The sequence below is a fragment of the Falco rusticolus genome, chromosome 2, assembly GCF_015220075.1.
Source record: "Falco rusticolus isolate bFalRus1 chromosome 2, bFalRus1.pri, whole genome shotgun sequence".
Classification (NCBI taxonomy): Eukaryota; Metazoa; Chordata; class Aves; order Falconiformes; family Falconidae; genus Falco; species Falco rusticolus.
In genome coordinates, this window is record NC_051188.1 from 83,958,656 (window position 1) to 83,982,160 (window position 23,505).

The 23,505-nt window shown below is 34.6% G+C and overlaps 1 protein-coding gene across 1 annotated transcript in view; it reads left to right on the forward strand.

Moving 5' to 3' along the window:
- Window positions 1–23,505, forward strand: part of CFAP47 (cilia and flagella associated protein 47) — a 342,925-nt gene that overhangs the window by 47,283 nt on the left and 272,137 nt on the right. Inside the window, exons 25-30 of the mRNA XM_037377932.1 lie at window positions 6,533–6,725; window positions 8,206–8,415; window positions 16,119–16,219; window positions 18,247–18,375; window positions 20,117–20,348; window positions 21,192–21,401. Coding sequence (XP_037233829.1) covers window positions 6,533–6,725; window positions 8,206–8,415; window positions 16,119–16,219; window positions 18,247–18,375; window positions 20,117–20,348; window positions 21,192–21,401 — 1,075 coding nt within the window. The remainder of the gene's footprint in view (window positions 1–6,532; window positions 6,726–8,205; window positions 8,416–16,118; window positions 16,220–18,246; window positions 18,376–20,116; window positions 20,349–21,191; window positions 21,402–23,505) is intronic.

Genomic DNA, 23,505 nt, shown 5'->3' on the forward strand with positions numbered 1-23,505 from the left:
ATAGATTTCTAGGAAAACTTGGGAGCATGCGGAAAGACAGTAATCAACCACATACACCAGAAAAGGAATGGCAGAATGTAAGTATTAGGATTCTACTTTATTCCCAGTCGGGTGTTTAGGGTAGAGAATAATGTAACACAACGTTTGAGTGGATAAAGCCTGCTAGCATGCACAGCCAATGCCTACTGAACTCAGTCATTTTAAAAGTTTTAAGTGGCTTACTTTTGGAGCCCCAGCATTCTCAAGGGGAAGAAAAGTTGTTTTGTCAGCTGGATCTGATCCTAAGTCAGCAAGTGAGCATCCCTGTCTTAAAAGATATGATGCTCCTATTCTTTATGATAGGATTGAAATCTATAACCTCAATTAAGCACTAGGAAAAATTTAATATAAATAAAAAAATAGATATGAGTCTTGCCATGATTCTGTACGATAAATTGAGAAGACTGTATTAAGTGTTGCTGTGCAAACATGTTGTGAATATGCAAGAGCAATATTTAATTGCACATGTTGCTTGGTGTTGCTTGCTGTACTTCAAAACATTTTTCCATTATGCTTTATGCCTTGTCAGGAGCTTTTGTCTTCAACTTATGTTTGAAGAAAAATCTCATCAACGTGTGATTTTGCTTCCTGAAATGGAAACGTAATTAATATATAATGATTTTTGCAGAATTATTTAGAAGATTGTTTTACGTTCTTTTAATTTTTGTTTTAATTAGCAAATTCTAACTTTTCTGAAGTAGTATTTCTTTGTTCATATAATACCTGGAATGTTTCTGACTCAAATCAGTATCTGTAGTTGTAGGTTTTATACTTCTGAGCTGTCCATGAGTCATCCTTTTAGAAATACGTATTTAAATTACTCTACTGAATTATTACAAATTAAACTGCTAGAAGAAAGTTACATGCCATTTACTATTGGAAGGCTGAGCAAAAATATTTAGAGCATGTTTCTGGCTTTGATGCATCGCTTTTTCTTCTCCTCAACATTCCTCCAAAATAAATTGCAAAACCCCTGGTTGTTGGCTCTGAACCACACGTTGATGAAACAGGCATAAAATTATGTTCAATAAAGATTTTTTTTTTTTTTACTGGGTAGGTTCTATTTTGTACTTCATGTAACCCTGGGTTTAGAACCAGATGATGTGATCTCATTTTAATCTCATCTGTGCAGGTCCTAGATCAGTTTTTAGTGATAACATATAGGTTATCAAAATGAAGTAAACAGGGATAAAAACAATTTGTTAAAGAATTTGTTTTGGGAGAAATATGAAATAAAAATTGAAGGATACTAGGTGAATAGATTGAAAATATTGTCCCAGGGTGTGAGAAAATGTTAGAATACAAAAATCAGAAGTTGTTAAACAGTGGGAGCAGGGTGACATGAAGATTGGACAGAACACAGAGATATATTGTAGGAAATCAATCTGAAGTTAACTCTTTTCAGAGTTTCAGTTTTACAAAGTTTTAGAAATATGGACTTGGAATCTCAGTTTACTTATGAAGGATGTAAGGGTCTGCTCAAAGCACACCTGGAGAGCGTGTTTAGACAGAAGAAAGGCTGTGGGTAAACCTCTGAATTTTGAGAAACTGCTGAGATACAATTCAGAGGTAAAATAGATTAAAGATGTCGAGGAACAGAAACATATTACGACCCTGAGTCTTTGGAGTAAGAATGTAGAGGAAGGACAAATGGAAATACAGAACTCTGGAAAGTAAAAAACAAACATTCATAACCTTCTGTTGTTCCTTGAGATGCAATTAAAAAATACACATGTAGTTTACTATAACTCTATTTCTTTTAAACATTTTTTTCTCCTTTCATAAATTTCTACTTTGTTTCAATAGAGTATCATATTTTTTTTCAGCAGTGTTTCAGATGATAAAGCCTACAAAATATGTGTTGTAACTTTGAGAAGGTATTCTAATAGGTACTTTTGCAGAGTGTGCCTGTGATTAGAATAATTGTGGATCGTACTAAAATAATCATCTGAGAAGAACACATACAAACATTTTGTCTGCTTTGAATTTGAGAAACAAATTATTCTAATAGGAGATAAAATAGATACATTTTGCATTGATTAGGTTACTGTATATAGCTTGGAAAAGTAAATTGCTCAGGGAAATACTAGAATTGGAAGATAAAAAGAATAAACCTGTATTTCCAGATATCTGTATATTTGTACTGCCCGGACAAGCACAGGGTCTCATTTTCTCCTTCTTCTAAGTTCAAATCTGGCACTTTAAACAGAGGAAATTTAAAAAAACATTTTCTAATACTATTTTGTGCAGCAAAAAGGAGAGTGATCATGTGACAATGAACAGATGAAATGTTCATCCATATGATGGTTGTTCTATTTAAGTGTCTGCATCATGAGACTGTATTAAAATTGCTTGCACGTTGTAAAGACTGTGAAGCAGACAGCAGCATGTGAATAAAAAAAGTATTTTGAATTACTGAATAAATTGTAAATACAGATGTGTATATACATAAATGTGACTGACAAATAGTTGCCATTTGAAGTTATTTGTATTTTTTCTGTGTTCCCACATATTTACTTACAGAAAGTCGTAAGTAACTTTAAAAATCAATTGCCCTTAATTCGTTCTTCTAAGTATTTTCCTATGATTTAAAGCATACTTGTGCTATATCTTCCCTGAATATATTTACTCTTTCTTGTAAGACAATGTTAGATACACCAAAACCCACACAGGAGACCTAGTTAATGAATATGGTGTGCTAACCCCCTTCATAGGATTGTACTGCAAATTTGCAGTATGTGGGAGTGAACAAACCTTAAAAAGAACTGTGTATATGCATGTTTGCTTAAATATGCTGCAACATTTATAACAATGAGAGCGCAAAATGCTATAGGAATGCAAGAGTTTATATAATGCATGGCAGTATGATGCTACCTGTTAAAAAAAGTATACTAAATTTTATAGAGACTCTCGAGAACTGAGGTTATATTAATATAAACCTCTTCTGCAGTACTATAGTATAATACATTAAAATATATGAACTTTTTCACTATATCTTATTGTGATATGAAAATACTTATCTGCAACATAGTAAGTTACAATAAATATGTGCTCTGGGATCCCATGTAGAAAAATCCTCGCAAACAGACCTGTGAGTTATGAGTTCAGTGCCCCTGGAAGATGTGATGATTATCTTATGGGCACAGGTGACCATCATGACCTCCATCTCTAGGGTTTTTCTTCTGCAACAGCAAGGTATTTAATAACTGTGCCCTTTAACAGTTTCTGTGGAGAAATGATTAGTTTACTTCTGATTTTTTTTTCTTCATTTTTTGTAAGGCTTACCTTTAAGTTTTAGCTACATCTGACTTTTCTGCTTTGAAATCTGTGTTTCAGTGTATGCAGATTCTTCACTGGCACCCATTTATGCCTAAGATGTGTATATACAGTAAGGCATGAATTACCAGGAAGTCCAGAGCAACTAAAATAAAAAAGTTTATTTGGGAGACAAGTGTAGTAACTGAATAAAAATCTAATACAAACTTAAGAGGGTGAGAAGAGCAGATGGTGATTTTACTTTCTTCCCACGTGCTCTCAAAAGATCAAACCCCATGCAATCATACAGTTAAGATTGGGGTGGGGGGAGGGGGGTTGGGGTGGTGCAGGGGAGATAAAAAAAATAATTTGTGCTGCTATAGAGAAACAAGGAATATGGACATCCTTAAACAGGTGGCCATTTAAACTATCTTTTGTTTCTAGTTTAACTTAAAACTGAGACAGGTAGAGTGGAAGTTTTGGGGACTTGAAATACTTCTCCAGAAGCATGTGAGCAGTGTTGGGAGAACTTGCATATATATATAACTGACTTTCAGCAGAAATGTAATCTGTATACGTTTTTATTAACAAGGAATCTGCATAAAGTATAGACCCGAGATAGTATGCTAGGGAGTTAGACACTCTGAACTGGATGGGATTTCTAATGCATATTAGCCTGAAAATGAAGTAGCTAATGAAGATATGCACATATGTACTTTGGGAAGTTGTGATCCCTTATTGAGGGTTTTTTTCTAAGGTAAGGCAATGAAAGCTTATTTTCCCTAATAAATATATCTAGAAATGACAAAGAGGAAATTTCTCATATAATTCTACAGATTTTGTTAGCCCTTGGCAAATTTAGATTGGCACACTTGTAAATACCATCAAATCTCCCTAAGGAAAATTTTCACATCTGCTGGACCACTTGTTGTTTGCCCCTATAGAAATTAATGGTGGTATATCAGGATGGTAACAGCAGCACAGGCTCTGACAGTAGTCACGAAAGGTGTGATTAATAGAATAAATTCATTACTTCAACTATTAGTTCAGGACATGATTCTCATTAATTTCAAAGTAATTTATCCAATATGAAATATCCTGAAAATGTTGATCCTAGGCATTACAGACTAATAACCAAAACTTAATGAATTCATTCACCTTTTATGTCTTTGTCTGTTTAAAATGAGGACAGTATCACAACATCCTGGTGTTTCTGACATAGGCAATAAATTATTTGCTTACATATTATGCAGAATTTCAATGTTAGTAAATATGTGGAGCCACACAGAGAATGATCAGCAATGCAGTATAAACACTGTTCTGCATTGTGAGTGAGTCAGGGATTCAATGGCAAATGGATGTGATCATGTAGTTAATGAATTTCTTAGAACTGTTATATTCAGTATCAATGAAAAGTTTGTATGAGGAAGGCTTAACACTATTCTTTCCTAACTTGAAGGTTTAACTATGGTCAATACAAATATTTTTAAATGTGAGTTAGTCAAAATTATATGTTCTTTGGTCCTGACATAAGCTAGTCTGATTTTCTTCCTTCATGAGGTTCCATCCCTATGGCATTTATTGGTTATGGCCTTTCACTTTCCTTTACCATATGTCATACATATGTATCAAGATAGGATACCAGAAGTATGATTTAGTTAGAGCACAGCTGTAGGACAGTAGACTTTCTAGCTCTTATATGGGAGTAACTTGTATAGAACATTTTTCTTACAAGCATGCCAAAAATAATGTTTGGCTCTTCATATGTTTCCATGACCTTTTCTGATGCTCTCTCACCTTTCCCTCATAAAAGGGCTAAGTGCCAGCAAGAGGTGTGTTCTTGCTGTATCAAAACCTAGAAGTATAAGCTTCTTAGCCTTCTCAGCAGTGTTGTCTCCCAAAGTTGATTTCCATTTAACAGGCAATTAGCCAGATGTTGCAGTCACTGCAGCAAGTTCCTATTTCCTTTGGTTTTCACTTTGCTAGTTTCATGTTTTCTGATCTGAAGTGAAAGGATCCGCAGGCCAGATTTTGATGCGCTAACAGGCTTCTGTGAAGCTCCTCTATTATCATCTCCATAAAGAAATTGGCTCTTCTGAGGAGAGAATGAAACAAAATATTTGTAAGACACTAGGTTTTCTTCTTTGTGTATGTAAGCAATAGCAGCTCTTTCTCAGGCTGTGAAAATAATTATCTGAACTTGCCACATGTATTTTGTTTATAGTGACACATATGTGCTCATACAGACACATGAAATACAAAATTATTTGTTTTCCTATCTCTTAAATATTAGGTAAGGATGTTTCCATATTACTAATCTGGTGACAGAAGGGAATCAAAGGGAAAGGTGTTTTTCTTGAAAATGAAAAGATTAAACTTTTTGATTTATGTTACAACCCATCATGCAGATTTGTTTTTACATACAAGAGGTGTTCATTAGTTTGCCCTCAAAATGGCTTATTTTGCTAGCTCTTTAGCAGGTCAGAATGGCTGAAAAATTGCTAAATGTCACTGCATGGTTTGGAAAACCATTCTGATAGTCTAACAGTTGTGGAAAGAAGCACCTTGCTCCCTGTGTCAGTGAAAGAAAATGTGCTTTTCCATCCTAGAGAAAACTGACTTGCAGCAGTTAGCAAGGTTGAATGAGAAGGGGCAGAAAGAAATGGGAGATGCTTTCCGTGGAGGGTAGAACCTGTCCTGCTGGCTTGGGTGAGCCTGGCTTGGCAATGGTGTTGGTTTTAGAGTCATCTCTTAAAATGTACTGATCGCCATCTTAAAAGGCACCAAGTTTTTCTTGTCTTGGCAGTAAGTGGTTCTGATATTTATTCCTTTATAAAATTAGCGTTCTCCATTCTCTGTGTTAATCAGTGTAATTTACAATATGACTGCAATTCTTAAAATTCTGGGAAGTGTTACATTGATGTGATATATAAAGGAATATTAATACAATAAATGAAGAATTCAGACTTCAAAAAGTTTCTGAAAAATTAGAAAAAATGGATTTCTGGTTTGTTACAGGCAAGTGTTCTAAGCCCTCTCAATAAAGTTCTTCTGATACATTTACTGTATGTTAATCTGCATTTTTAAGAAGTCATCAGTATTGCTTTCTTACTCAAATTTAATACAAGCCAAACCCTCTTACTATAACTCTATTACACATATTTATGACAATATAATTCAGTGTTTGTTTTGTTTTGTTTTTTTTGTTTTGTTTTCTTTTTTAAACTTTTTTTAACAGCTTGTCCTGGGACATACACATCTGTAATGTCAGTGTGTCTAAATGATAATCCATCGCATTACAAAATAACATTGTCTGGCACTATGAAGTCACCAAAAATAAATTTTGATCCCCCATTTTTAATGCTGATGCCAGTTCCTCTGGATGTGAAAACTGAAACAGCCATCAATATAATTCCACAAAATTATCTAAGGTAAAAATCTCAAAATAAATTCATCACAGGAACCCTGAATAATTATTGGTTTAGTTCTTTTCATTAAAAAGTGAATTAATTTTTGTTTGTGAAGTTTAGTATTCATTTTCTGCTTATCAAAGGGTTTCATATTTAAGAGAAAATTAATATAATTAATATTGCTATACATTCAACAAGCATATGTTCTGTCCTCGAAACATTCCTGCTTCATGAAGTGACCATCTTCTGATACATTCATTCTGTCCAATGCTTTTTAAATTACTTTAAATAGCACAAAAATTAAGGAGAGTCCTACCAGGATTTTTTGTTAACTTTATTCAGATACTAAGATCATAGACTTTATCTGATGAAAATGCAAAAATAAATATAAGACTTTCTCTTTTATTTTCTCTTCTCCACAGGTTATAAACCACTGTTTTGAATTCTAGCTGCTGTTTGGACAGTTGGTGGGCTTTGTGGGTTTTGGTTTTGGGTTTTTTTCCTTTCTTTCTTTTTTTTTTTTTAAATAATGCTTTTTTCTTCCTAAGCAAAATTTTAGTACCGAAGAGGACAACAGAAATGTTTTGATCCTGGCCTTTAAAATAAAAAATAATCCATGTATTTTTCATTTTTATGTAGATCACCCATTTTATCCTGTTATTTGAATTTATAAGAGAGCCTCTTTGTAATCTTCATGTTGTGTATCATAACCCAGTACCACACTTATTCCAGTTTGGTTTAAATATTAATATTTTAATCTTTCCAAGCACTCTTGTTTATATATCTGTGAAATATACTTTTCTGGTCCCTGAGGTACAAGTTTTCAGTTTGTAATTAGTAAAGAGCATAATATTAGATTTTTATGCTTATGTACGTATCATTTCAATACCAGAACAACTAATTTGCTGTAAATTAATGAAATTACCTTCAAATTATTATTGTCTTATCTCATTTGAGTTGTAGTAATTTATCAAGTGATTTGCCTGTTGTCAGTAAATCAGTGGTTGGAACTGAAAGGGTTCCATGTGGGCCTGGTCTGACTGCCATTCTTTCAGAACTGGCACCTAAAATTATATAAATGGGGAAAGCATCTTCTGTATCTTCATGAATTTCCCCTTAATATTTCTGTTTTAAAACTTGCTTTAACTTGTTGAATGATAATGTAGTTTAATCAAAATTAATGAAAGCTTTAATTTTTGGAAACCTAAAGTAAGGAAATAATGTTTATGCCCTTAGTAGCACTGTTAATAGAGATTGTTTTTCATTTGGATGTTGAACTATTTGGGGTCAGTATAAAATGTTCAGATACACGTACAGAAAACAAACTAGTATCTAAATGCTAAAGGAATTTTAATACTTTACTTTCACTTGATTTATGCTTTAAAACGGAGGTTGTTATTTTGTATTTAACTGTGAAAAGCAGTTTTGTAAATTTGTGAATCTGTGTATTAACTTTACTGTCATCCTACGAGCACAAACACTATTTTTATTTTTAACGCAGGCAATCACAAATTCAAGTTGAACTTCCAGAGCTTGAACTTGATGATGGTGACAGGATTTACCCTTTTTCTGTACAGTTCCCAGAAGGGCAAGATATTGTTCTTTCATCAGATGGCACAAATAAGGAACTAATTTGTCATATCAGCTTCAGATCATCTAGACCAGTGTCGTTTTTAGGGGATATGTTCTTCATCGATGAAGAAGAAAACAGGTAATGTGTGCAATTCAAATTTGTTTGGGGGGGCAGGGTCCAAACTGACAAAGTTGTATATAAGACACAGAACTCATAATGGTTGGCTGAAGGCATATAAGAATCGTGCTGAAAAAATTGAAAGTGAAGCATAGAAATGTATTTATTTTTTTCAACTGAATTACAGTTCAAAACCACAAAATTTATCTTTGGTCTCTAAGGTAAGATTTATCTAAGTGGCTTTCTTAAGGTCTTGTATCTCATTCATATCTACTAGTAATTCTTAAGTCTACTTCAGTCTTCTCTGATTGTGTTGGAAAGGCATGGTTGTCATTCAGCAAATCCCAAAGTTTTCTATTACAAAATACTTAGCTTTTTGAAAATACCCTATTAACATTTTACAGTCCATTCCATGCTGGCTATCAAGGTGGTCTGATTTTGGGTTGAGCCAAACTCCATGAAATTCTGTTCTGTTGAGCCTTTCTCCTGTGTTTCATTTTTTTTAAGACAACAAAATGTTTGTGACTGGTTTAGAGTCCCTATTCTGGCATCTGGAAGAGCTGTTGGTTCTTCCCACCTATTTGCATGTCTTTACACAGTTGCAGTGGAGTTATCTTACAAAGGATTGCTCCATTTTCCGTCCTCTCAAAAGCTTCAAGTGTTCCTCTGTTACCCAAGAATTCAAGAAGAGACATTTTGAAGTAACTTACAGATACTGTCTCTAAGTAAGAAATTCTGGTTATTTTAAAGAGTATCTGTACAACGTAGAACTGTGAAAGAGTACTTGTTTTTTGCCTTTTTTAAAAAAAATTCAGAACTGTATAAATAATAAATCACACTAATAAACTACATGTGGTTTATTCATTCCTTGAGTCTCTGAGCTTCAGAGTAAAGGTAGGGGGACTTCTCAAGGGGGAATTACACCGCAAGTCAGAATTTAATTTTGCTAGGAAGCAGCAAAATACATGTCCCAGTCTTGTGGGATGTGGTTTCGTTTGGTTTTCTTTTCTTCTGTGTGTGTGTGGTTTTGTTTGTTTACTTTGTTTTTTTGTGTTGGTTTTGGATTGGTTTTTTTGGCTACTGAGAGAGCAAGCTGTATTCCTGCAAAGTTCTGAGACAGGAATTGGGAAAATATGATTAATATATTAATGCCTTTTTTAAATTTTTTTTTTTTAATTTAGGAGGAGCAGAGCAGTATCTTTGAGGTGCTCTATAGGGAAACAGTTGGTTCCTGAATAAAAAGGGGGCTGACTTCTGATCTCAGTGAAGGTGTTCTTTGGGGAATAAGATAAAAAGGGGTCGTTTAAAAAGCCAGGTGATACAATACTGCATGGATGGATGTTGCTCATCTATATCAGTGCAATTTATTGTTTACAGATTCTAAAATACATATATATATACACATACACACACGTATGTGTGTTTGGTGTTGTGGGTTTTTTTGGTTGTTGTTGTTGGGTTTTTTTTGTGTGTAATGCTAGTAATTAATAAAAGTATGCTAGGGATAAGTTTCAGCTTTAGACCATACTTCCGAAACTGTACAGGATACTGTCTTTTCTCATACATGATATATGAGATGCAGGATTGGATAGCGAAGTAATAAAAACTGTTGGTGTCTTCTTCCTCCCTCCATGCTGGACTCTTCAGTGTGTTCTGCTCTGCCTTAGGGGGACTTTCTGGACAGCAGCATCAGCAGAAGCAGGCAGTACCAGAGAGAAGGGATAAGGGACAGATGTGCTTTACATTGTATTTTATTTATATACTTTTATTTATATACTTCCTCAAATGCAGGCTCAGATCACTACATCAGAAAGCATTTGAAGTTTTCAAAAGTACTGAAATTATTTGGGAATATAAGCATCTGAAAACTACTTAGGAATTTATGTAGTCTAATTCTTGTTAGACAGGAATTCCTTTAGGACAGAACACTGAGAATTTGACAGCAATTTATATGCAGTGTTCATACCAAAATTAATATCTTTAAAACACTGTTTAGTGATGAAGACATGCAAATCTGAAATTCATATACCTTGTTTTGATTTTAAAGTAGTAGACTTTTTTTTGAGTAACTTTATTGGTGAAAAGAAATGCAGAAGGTCTCCTCTGCCCCTAGTAAATCAAATCTGTTACTAAATGTTCTGTGCAAAAATAACCATTTTCAGCATTTGTCCTTTTTGTTCATCTCTTGCCTTGGTGGGATGAATGGGTGTATGCTTGAGGGGGAAATATAGGTACTGCTGAGATTAATTAATTCCTGCAGTTACTATTTTCAGTAAAGCAACTATTTTGAGTGTTGAATATCTCCACCGTACAGCATAGAATGGCCTTTTTCCTAAGCATAAACCTAAATTTTATATTATTTTGATGCAAGGATTATGGACCTTTTAGTTATTACTGCTCACATTGGATTGGTATTTTATGTTTTTCTGTGTAGATTGTCAGCCAAAAAGCTATTCCTACTCATTTTATTTAATCCTAAGATTTAATAATTGTGTGGAATATGATTTGTAAATGTGTGCTAAAGCTTGCAGTAATTATGAGGAAAGGGTAATTTAAGCTTATGATGAGGTCTGAAATATAGCTGCTGAGCAGGCACAATATTTAGTTTTAATAACTGGTTTTATATGATGTACTAGCAGCTTCTCAAACCTTCTTATAGAGAAATAATCCTTTCTGCTGTGTAATAAACTTTTTTCAATATTTGCCAGTAAAAGTAAAGAAAGGATACCATTCTCAATTTAAAGGCAAGCTCAATATATTTTTGAAAAAAAGATAGCAAATAAAAGTAATCAAATTAAACTTAAAAGGCATCCCTGCTCACGAAGATTAAAAAAATCATGCCCGGGAATGTCAAATAATCTTAAAATTGCTGCTGTATTTTACAACATAGTAGATAGGCATTTTTTTAAAGGACAGAACTAATAACATTGCTCTGCCAATGCACACATGATTTCCTGTCAGGCAGTTGCATGGGTGTGTGGGCTGTAGGAGCATACGATACAGAACCTGAACACAACTAGATGAAGGAGCATATCACCCAGAACAAAGGTATTCTGTGCATGCAATTAGTCAGTGTAGTAATATCATTCATATTGGCTTTTGGAAGAAATTATTTTTATCATAACCAGAAAGAATTCTTTCCTTCAATTGGAAAAGTCTAAGTGTGTGCCTGAATCTTAATCCTGAGCATGTTGTTACTCTAATAAAGTCTATGACAATTTATCCAGACTTGGGTTTCATTACTACTGTTAATATTACTATGTGCTTTGATACTCCACTCTATAGTAATCTGTAGCTGCAATTTCCTGTTCTCTGCTTGTCTACCCTGATTTTTCCCAGCACCTGCATCCCCTGACATGGGAGACTTAGGCAATGCGTTCAGACTTCAAAACTGATGCAACTAATTACCTAAGCATCCGAGCAGTTAGTTTTAAACTGTCTGTCTAATGAATTTAAACTGCTTTGTTAATTTGAGTCTTTTAGGAAGATAAGAATTCAGGGCCTTCTAGATCTTTAATAATATAACTTTTTACACCACCTATGAAGGCTAACTGGCCTTGAATAGATTCTTGGTTTGTTTAATAGGCCATGAAATCTCACATTATCAGTTGCTGAAGATGTATTAATTTGTCAGGTGTGCTTTCTTTATATTTTCATTTTCAGAGTAATAATATGTATTTTAAAATTATTTGAACTAAAATTTTGAACTTCAACTCATATTCTGTGTTTAGGATGGAATTAAAATAAGTGAGTTAAAAAGTTATTTTCTTATGTTGATAAAATACCATGTCTGTATTTAACTAATTAGAAAAAGAGCTTTCACTTCAAAGTAAAACTAATTCTAGGCATGTTTCAAAGCATGAGTAGTGATGACAGAAATACTCTTGTTTTCTATTTTTTTACTCAGGCTCTGCGGGTTTTGGATTTCTAAATTCAGGTCAAACTTCAGTAGGATTAATTTGCATAGTCCATATTAAGTCCATCAAAATAATAATTTTTTTTTTTTTTCTGTGACCCAGAATTAGAGTGATCATTGGGTAGAGGATAGATGAATTTGGCTACTTTACAGAATGCATTTGAAAGACAACCGGCAATCATGTTTTATAGCAGAACTATGCTATATGTAGCTGTAAAAGAAAACTGAAGAGATATATGATTGCCATTTATGCAAGTAAATTACTGTGTACACAGATTCCATTAAATGGATTATAAGAAAGTGCATTAATATTTATTTAATGACTGCCTTAATTGAGAATTTTCAGTTAATTTCTAATGTTATTTTTAATCTATCCTTCCTTTTCATTCCTTTGACTCCAAAGCAGAATAAATTAAATTTCTTCGGATAGGGCTGATAGGAAAACAGAAGTAAAAGATAACATAAAATCCAAGAATTAATAAATGGGAAGAAATATTTAGCTATGGTACTTATATCCTTCGACTTGAAAGAAATTTCTTCCTTCAACAGGAAAGAAGGTTTTCTGCCATCCTGATTGAAATTACTTTCACCTTATTCTTTCTAAAAAATTATTAGTAGAAAAACAGCTACATATTGTGCTACACAATCAAAGAAAATGGTGGTATGGGGAGCAAAATATCCCCAAACCTCCACACATGTGGTGGGTAGGTAAACTGCTGTGATCACTGATGACACAAACGTGCTGAGGTCCTTGCCTCCCATGTTCTACAGTTCTCCATTTTCTTTCTCTCTCCGACTGGGAAGCTGGGGAAATTAATGCAATTTCTGATGTTCTCGTTTGTGGTTGGAACTTCAGGAAGAGAGGCTGCTGGGGATCTTAGCCTGTAATAACAACATGATGCCACTGAGATACAATCACTAAAAAGTACCCAGTTATGAATCAGTTCCAGTTGTTTTGATAATCCGTGAGATCTCAGTGTATCACGGAGGGAAACAATACGTTCCCTTTTGCTGTTGGGAAACATGCCTAAACCATGCAGCTCTTTAAGAGTAACTGCTGGCAAATGTCAAAATGTCAAATGCATGTATTCTGCTGGCATGCCTTAGAGCAAGGGTCCTCAAACTTTTTAACCAGGGGGCCAGCGCGTGGATGAAGTGGCAGGCAGTCATCTGCGGCTGCTTGGCTCCCTGCCCCAACCACCGGCTGGGGGGGGTGGGGGTGGGGGGTGGGACTGGGGGTTCTGTAAATACCAGGGGATGGATTGAGGACCCTGGGGGGGGGGGCATATCCGGCCCGCGGGCCTTAGTTTGAGGACCCCTGCCTTAGAGAATAAGAGCAGTCAATTTCTTTCAATATAATTTAAATTTGGAGAAATCAGGGAGCTGTAGAAAACACTGGAGTTCTTGGTATTTGCATGCTTCTTTGCTACATTCATCTGACCTAATAATATAATGGCATTTTACTTCCGATAGTTGGAGGTGCTTTTGAAAATCAGGATGGTCCAAACCCATTATTCACTCCTGTCCTTTTCTGTGCTTGTGACTTTCTACCATTTTGATGGTCCCTGCCAGCTGAAGGGTCTGTTACTCAGAAATTAAGATCTGACATCATTGCTGCTACTAGAAAAGAGTGGCTGCTTTCCCAGCTGTAAGTCATCTATATCGTGTGAAACCATGTGTCTGTTACTATTCATTATTGTATTTCAATTGCTGTGGAAGCTTGAGCTTCTACTACAAAGGATAAGAGGCTTTGGGAACTCATTTATGAATAGACGTGGCAGAGCTTGCATGGGTCATCTTTTGCTCTCCCAGTTCTTTCATCTCTGGATCTGTTCAAGGATTTTTTTGGGGAGGGAGGAGGGCAGGTCTTTATTTACTTTTAAATAACAACTTCTTATTCACTGCATCTAGGTTATTCCTTGTTCTTAAAGATCTGCCAAATGCCTCACTCTCATATCAAGTCTCATTTTGGCACTGATAATTTCTGCAAGCAGTTTGATATTTTTTTTTGTTTGTTTCCAGAAGTAGCACTGCAAGCTTCCCTTAAATATTTAAGTTTACCTAAGCAATGTTGCTGCAGATATTGGTCAGTTAGATCCTAATGACTTTGGATTGTTTCTTTTTAGAAATTGGTAGTGATATTATGTATCTGTTAATGAATAGTGTTGAAGAAGGGTTACTGAATTATGCCTGTATTTCTAGAGCATTTGGGGTGTACTGACACAAAACAAATTATTTGTTTCTACTTAGAAAATGTCTGAAACACTATAAAGCAAAAAAAAGATAAACATATTTTGGCTCAGTTTTTTGTCTTTCCACAAACATTAAAATAAAAAAAAAATAATCAGAGTTAATTTAAGAGAAGGGAATGAATTGATCTGTATAGTGTTGGCTAATATTTTTTTGTCATCACAGCTGGAGTTTTAGTTTCTGGTGATCTGCAGGTTTCAAATTATGGTAAACAATATCTTTAATGTCCTTTCTGCTGTATTCTTTGGAAATATGCATTAGAGAATAAATACTGAAAATATCAGAGGCAATCATGTTCATGTAAATAACAAATTTTTACTTTATTAAGTATTATAAAATGGAATACACTCAATAATTTAACACATTTAATAACTTCACATTTGCTAGCAATACAGGTGCCTTTCATTCTAATAGAATAACACAGACTTTTATATTATTTAGTTAAGCTCTGCTGCAAATACAGAATAAATACGTTGCACAAAACTTCTAGCTTTGTAACCTCACTTCATGAATGGTGTGGTAAATAAAGGTCAGTGATACAAGATGATTTTAAGCAGTGCAGAATGCACATGTTTGTCAGCTATTTGCCATATTTGTATGGAAATATGTATGCTTTTCTGTCTGGTGCCCTATATCTCAGGGCCTGAAACATGTATGATAAATGTTTAGCTCCTAGCACCTTTGGTTTTTTCTGCCATGCTTTCTTATGAATGGAGTGTCATCTCTTGAAATTTTTTTGGTATTTTTGACACCTTAGTCGAAAGAGTTAATTAGTTTTAATGTTGGTTAATAAGTTAATGTAGAGTAAAAAAAAGCTGTGTAATAACATAGGACTAAGCTCATTTGAATTACATGTCAGTTGCAATAAGAACATACATATAGAAGGCTAACAGGGATACATTGATGGCAATAATTTGCTTGTTGACTGCACCCCGAGAGATTGAGGTGAAGTAAAGAAAAAGTGTTAAAAGGTGGATTGTTACACATTAATGTGGCTGCTGCAGACAGTACAGACACTCTAGTGAACACTGGAGCATGTACGTCAATTTCTATTACATCCTAGCAATTGCAGTCAAGATCTCATTGCTTTTATATTGAATCTATTTGTTTGTAAATATTTATTTTGTGATTTCTGTAAAGTCCTATAAATGTTAAATCAAAATAGAAGTTGCTTTTCAAGAAAACTTCCCCTGTCAAAAGTTATAGGATATATTTACCAAGTTAGCAGTCTCCTTTAGGACACTCATAAATGTCGGCTGTAATTTTAGTTGTTTTTTCAGAGAGACAGAGTTCATTTATTTTGTGAAATCTCTGCTAACTCTTGAACTTTCAGATTAAGGATACATCCGTGGTCATAGTAAAACTATGAAATGGAAATACTGTACTAAACTTCACCATTTCAGCATGTGTGGTCCCATCTGTGTAATCTCATACTGAACCAGAATAGGAGAGAACAGAAGTTGTCTGACACATTCATTCTGTCTTTTTTTTCTTGTGCTGAAATATCTTCATCATGGCTAAATATAAAATTTTCACTTTTGTATTTTGTTTTGAACAGGTTCTCAATTCAAGTTGCTGCAACAGCAGAGAATTGCCTTCTTACTTTATACCCGTATTTGGCATTTCACCACTCTAATCAACAAATTATCTTGAGAACCAGTAAGCAGTCAACACTACCTCTTAAAATTATATCATGTCCAGTAGTTATTTATCAATGTTTTCAGTGTGATAACAGGGATGTTACCATCAATGTAGTATTTTTCCTCATTAATTACAAGGGGATTTTGCAATGCAATTTTTGAAACAGTTTAATAGCTTCTGTTTTGTTGTTGAAAGTGAGGAAAACTAATATAAGTGATTTGGTAATTAGGTTTATTGAAAAATATTGTATGAACTTGAATCTTACAGAATGTTTTATGAAATTTTTAAAATATGAGCAGAGAAAACATCCCAAACAATAGAGATTAGATTAGCATATTTTTTAATTACATTGATAAAAAGTGATCATCAGTAATTCCTAGGACAACAGTTGGCTATGCTTTGAAGAAAGCAAAAGAGAAGAAAGTCACGCGATGGTATGATAAAATCTGATCATTATTTGCTTGTCAGGAATAGTTTTCAGGGTTTTTTAATGACTGTCCTTGAAGGTTGGAAAGCATAGCTGTACTTTAAGGCCTAATAAAAGCCTGTGACCAGAGACTAGAAATATGCGGTGTCTCTTTGCCTGCCTCTCTGAGTCTATATCTCCACCTGTGTCCCCCACCACAGCCTCAAACTCTGCCTGCCTCCTGCCCCACCCCCTTTCTGCCTGCTTCAGTGATCTGTAATCTCTTTATGCATAGCTGAGTTTATGGGAAGAGATTAGGAACATTGTAGAATTCAGGTGAGAAAGGATCTCTGGGGGTCATCTAGTCCAACCTCCTGCTCAAAGCAGGTTCAAATATAGGGTAAATTATTATATTTTATAGTTGTTCTGATTTCTTATATATATATATATGTAATAATTATATAATATATTGCATAACATATGCATAAATATTATCCAATATATCACATATGTAATATATGTTATATATTGTTATGATATATTTTGATGAAATAGACAAGTTTTTCAGATAAGCAAGGCATTCCCTAGGTCTGAAATAGATTTAGCTTTGAATATGGCAAATTTTAAGACTGCATTAACTTAAAATAGTTGTGTTACTCAGGCTATCTAAGAGAAAAGACACTTGGTACTTCTGAAATTGAAAAAGGGATTAGCAAGAAGACAGGTAGTGATTTTTTTTTTTCCATATAAAAGATTGGTATATATACAAATGAAGATAGGAAACAAGGAAAAGTATTATTTCTGGCAATTACTGCTAAATTGAGTCTATTTTATGTGGTTTTATTAAAGACCGTTTTGGTGTGGAATGCTTTTTAATGTGACCAAACCATATCTATACAATACAGTGGCTTTGAAAGCAATTCAGGAGGACTTTGCTTCCACATATCTGACACCGTGGTCTTGTGTTATTTGCTCCAAAACATATGCATAACAGTGCCAGCAATCAAATTTGAAGATAATTGTACAGAGTTTTTCCTTCTCTTACTGGTTTCTGGTGTGTTTACTTCTTTAGAAACTACACAGAGTTCCTCTTCTACACTTGTTCTGGAGACTGACATTAGAGATGGCTAGCAGAGGGTCCTCCAACCCTATCATAGGCCAACATGAGAATGTCAGAACATATGTCTGACAGAACTGATGGATTGATAAAACATACTTTTGAGTTTGATTTGTAAAATATTTGTTGTTGAGTCTGAAAGAGCTTGATAATGGTATGCTGAGACTCATTTTAGAGCTGTGATCAAAAATTCCTTAAAAATATTTTGTTTGTGAGTTAGAATTCTTAAATTAGCGCTGTTCTGTGATAGTTGATTTTCAGCAAGTGTGAAGACACATCCTGTAAAACATAGAAATGGAACAATAATTCAAACATTAATGGAAAAAAACATGCAGGTAATGTTTTTTTGTCTCTGATCTAATGACCAAAGTGTGATTTTCATCATGAGTCAAATGGAAACTGTACTTGATTAACTGAAGCACAAAAAAGAAAAATATAGAAGCAGATATCTGTTTATAAACTGTTAGAGCACAGACAATAAAATATGCTTTCTCAGCTGCAGCTTTTAATCTTGTTTTATAGACAGTAAAGACAGCAGTAGTGGAGAAGTTGTTCTGCATCCATGTTATACTCCACAATCACTTTCCCATAGTATTTCCTCAAGTTCCTTTGGTGCAACCTCTGACTCAACCTATGAAGATTCTCAATCAGGTATATTCTAGCTGTTTTTTTGAAATACATTGAGCTCTTAAAACTGCTTTTCAGCTTACTGCTTTAAAGATTTTTTTCACATTTGTAAGCTTTGCCTGAAATGCTTCTGCACATATAGTCAATGAATATTGAGGAGGCTGTTTTCTCCTGTGACACTGTGGAAAACCTGGCTTAGAGTACAGAAACAGAAAAAAACCTCTCCTATGTTTTACCAGACTAAATGGAAGAGAAATCAGTCCAACTATTTAAAAACAAACAAAAAAAGAAACCCAACCAAAAAATGTCAAAGTCTCATTTGCAATAACATGTCTGTGGAGTGGCCAGTAGAAAAACAACTACTGAACAAGATTAGTTGCCAGGATGGTCATTATTTCTATAGTCATGAGCTAATCTACCATAGACACTCTGTATATATGCTATATTCTGCAAAGGTCTAGTTGTATGCTCAGGTTAGGCTTCAACATTTTTATTACATTTATGAAGTACACTATAAAAACAACCATTGTCAGTGGGGCTCAGTTAAGGTGCTATTCCATATGAACCAAGAGTAATAGATGTTCTGTAAGGTTGTCAGGTGACTAGGAGCTGAGGCTGTTGACACTTCTTTCAGGGGCTGGTTTTCTAACTAGGATGTTAGAACAGCAGAAGTTACTGCTGCTGTTTCATCACTGTTAGGAATCCACTCTTGCAGATCCACTTAACGTTTGTGTGATCATTGTCTAAAGGTGTTGCCAAGACAAACAGGGGTAGTTAAACAGATTAAGTAAAATGATGCATTTTTACATGATTAATTTTTAATGGCATGATGTTATACGGTTTTGGATCTGAAAAAGCACCTCTGGCAACGGTGGCAGTGACAAGATTGGAAAATTATCTTGTCAGCCAGCAAAACTGCACAAACTCAGATCTGACTGCATGATGATCTTATAAGGACAAGTCTCTTTTCTCCAGATGGCATTGTGTTTTCTTCTTAAATCCTAACAAGATTTTTTCAAATTCACTAAGGTATTAGTTTTATTTTTGCTCCACTTAATGAAACATTAAAACTGTAACAGTGGTATTAAAATACACCTTCAAGGATGGAATAATTTAAGTTTTGTGCTATGAAGATAATTATTGCTTGTTTTCTTAGTTATCTTTTATGAAATAATATTGTTGTTGATGTTGTTAACAACTAGTAGTTGTTAAAATCTGTAATCTCAACTTTGACCAGGTCAGAATTTGGAAGAGAGAAAGCCTAAAAGAGGAGAGAAAAGTCCAGTGGATTATAGATTGGGCTGAAGGCTTGGTTATACCTATACAATACCTGATAAACTGTTTGAACAACAGTCAGTCACTGTGCCACACTTTGTGATTGGGGTGGGGAGCTAGCATTGACTAGCTGGTAAAGCTATACGTACTGGAGGTGTATGTAAGACTGTTTCTTTGAGATCGCTGTCTGTGGTTTTGTAGCCATGCCTGAGTTTATTTTTTCTGAGAATATTTTTTTCTGGGTAATAATTATTTAAGTGAAATTAGATTCCAAGAATATAATTTGTTCTATTCCTAAGATGTGTACTCATTCAACTTATTACTCATAAAAAAAGTTGATCATTTGCTGTCTGACAGTTTTGCTGTCTGACAGTTTTTCTGAAAACAACTGTATGTAAAAAAAAACAAGGTAAAAGATAATTGGTTTTGTGCTAGACAAAATTAGGGAAATAAGAAATCATTCTGGGTTTTTTTGGTGTTTATTATTCAGAGTCGGACACTACTTTTGAAAGTGAGAGCGATGAAAAGATAAGTGAAGAGAGTGAAGCTAACAGTCAAAGTGATGGGAGAGAAAATAAATTTGAATTATCATTTTTTCCCGATGAGGATAAAAAGGAGTACATCTTCTTTCAGAAAGCCCTAACTGCTATTGAGAATTGGTTCACTCTCTTTGGTTGGTCTAAGGGACAAAATCCTGTTTCAATACCACATTCACTAAGATGGTAATTCATCTCTGCTTAGAGCTAACTTATGTCTACCTAATAAAATATTAACATATATACTAAGGAGTTTTGGATATGATTTGAGGAATATAAATATGTGCTAATACACAGTTCTATGTTAAAGTTGTAACATCCATGTGCTGTTTATGATAAATGTCATTCAGGTATTATTTTTCATTTTTAAAAAATACATTTCCAACTGATATTCTGGTATATCCTAATGCAGCGTATGTTAAATATGCTGTTCAAACCGCTGTATGTCACCACGTTAACTGAAATTAATTCTCCTCCCAGAATGAACAGAGTTCTTGCAATTGTCCCTTCTTTGGTGGCATAAATAGGTGTTCTAACAATATATCTTTTTGTTTGTTTTTCCTCCACATACTCTAAAGATCAAGAAACAGATAAGAAAGCGAATTTCATAATCAACAGTCTTGCTAACACTCTGGAAATATATCAGTCTTAGTGGCATCCCTTAGCTGATCTTATCTAGCTTGCTACTAAATAATGAAGAAGCCAGACTCCTGGGACACAAACACATAGACATCTTGTAAACATGATAGAAATCGAAGTTATTTTTGGCAGAAAGCAGTGACAAGCACAAATTTATTTATGAAATATTTCATGTATACTTATTAAATATTCCATGCAATTCAAAATTCTTATGTTATTACAAAAGTTCTGTAAAAAGGAAGAAGTGCTATACTTTTCAACCTTCTTGTTGCTGCTTTTACTTCATGGTTTATTAAATTTATCACCATGATATAGATCGATAGATAGATAGATACAATGTTAGCTCACTTTGTGTGTTTAAAATTATAATAGAAGCTTTTTCTGCCTTAGTGCTGTGTGTAAAGCCGAGATGACCTCTTCACGTGAAAAGGTTTTTAAACAAAGCCTTGGCAAAGGTACCAAGACTCTTTATGACATGTTATTCCATCTGAGTGGACAGTTGTTACCGGGCATTACATCAAGCCAGTCATTGCCTCTTGATCCAGCTGAACGAATGTTAAAGCTCCACTGGCAGCATTCTACATTGCTTTCTTTCCTTAAGTAAGTACATAAAGGGTAAAATATGCATGCATGTATCTTTTCTTTCCACTTTTTAAATTAGCATAGTTCAAACAAAATTCCAACTGTATACAATATACTGTATCTTTTGTAATGTAAGATTTGCATATTTTAAACCTTAAATAATTCTAATCAAGGTTATCATATATAATTTATACTAGTTTGGGTGTCCTTTGGTAGCGTTACATCCAACACAGGAATTACACAGGAACTCTGTTTCCTTATGAAAAAAGATGACTCCCAACCTCATTCCTTAGGCAGACTCAGTAGATTGTCAGATCAGGTTTGTCATTAATGATTTTACTGTTCCACTGATGCTCTTTGTCCTGTAATTACTGGCTTTAGCAAAAAATTTGTAGACTTACTTTGTAATCTGTTAATCTTTCATATTAATAATATGCCAAGAAATGGAAGTACTGCTTCTGCTGTTGAACAGATTTAGCTGTTAGCTTCTTTCATTGATAACCTTATCTTGTCATTGAGACTGGATTATCAAGTCCAACTGTAAACCTAACACTGCCAAGTCCACTAAAAAGCCATGTCCCTAAGCACCACATCTACATGTCTTTTAAACACCTCCAGGGACTGTGTGACTCAACCACTTCCCTGGGCAGCCTGTTCCGATGCTTGATAACCCTTTCAGTGAAGAAATTTTTCTTAGTACCCAGTCTAAACCTCCCCTGGTGCAACTTGAGGCTGCTTCCTCTTATCCTCTCATTTGTTATCTGGGAGAAGAGGCCGATATCCACCACGCTAAAACCTCCTTTCAGGTAGTTGTAGAGAACAATAAGGTCTCTTTTGATCCTCCTCTTCTTCACACTAAACCACCCCACTTCCTCAGCCACTCCTTGTAAAACTAGTTCTCCAGACACTTCACCAGTTTCATTGCTCTTTGGATGCACGCTAGCACCTCAATGTCTGTCTTGTAGTGAGGAGCCCAAAACTGAACACTTACATGATGAAATGATGCTGAATGATTGCCTAAAGTAGATTCAAGAGATTTTCTTATTTATCTAATCGGTATATTGATGGTTTTCTGAGGTCAGAGTTTTAAAATCTTCTTTGGATCCAATCCAAGGAAAATAATTTCTTGCCACTGTCTTAGGTCTAATGTTAAGCTAATATACTGTACAACTCGTAGGAGAGCAGTCAAGAGTAACTTCAAGACATGCTTCCTCTTTTGAACCCTGTTACCCTTGTTAACAGTTAAATTTCATTAATCCTTGTCTAGACAGCTCCATTGATTCTGCTCAGTTCCTATCAAGAGATATCCAAGCGTCTAACTACTTTTCAAGGGTGGAGCTGATGTGCCTTTCAGACCCTTTCCCCTTCAGTATGGGATTTTATAGCCCTAACTCTTATTAATACAAACTTTAATTTTGGTCTTTTAGGACTGGTATTTCTTCTGTCTAGCTTCAGATTAATATCTTTTCTGTAACACATTATTTGATGGATGAGGTCTGTATAAAGGAACTAAAACAACATCATTTCTCATTGGGTGACAGTAATACCTACCATCAATCATCCTCCAAGTTTGAGCATGCCACCCAATATCTCTGAGTATACCAGAAACCCTTGCTGGTCATTACCAGCTCTGGGAAACCTTTGCTTCAATCTGTGTCAGTTGGCTTGGGCAGACAGGGTAAATTCTGAGCCCTCTTTGATTTGGGATATAGTGGTGTGTATGCTGTGAAGCTGGGAGTGTACTTTTTAATATGAACCAGTTTACTGAGTTATTGCACCTGGGAGAGAAAGAGGATGTCTCTATACCTTACTTATCTCAGGTTTGTTTACTGTAAACTGCAAATGAAAACATTTATTCATAACACTGAAAATGAGCAACACAAGTAGAAGTATTTCTTCAGGATATAGGTGAAGAAACAAAAGAACATCATTAGCTACCTACATTAAGGCTGTAATTACCAGAAAGGTCTTCTGAAATATACCTGATTTTGTTTATATTCTGGCAGCTTCTGGCAAGGAGGCAGTCAGGCTTCTGTCCTTTTGCATACCTTATGCTTGAAGTTACCCCAAACAAAGTCTGTTCAGGAGTTTCCATTAAAATATTAATTCACAGAAGTTTCCT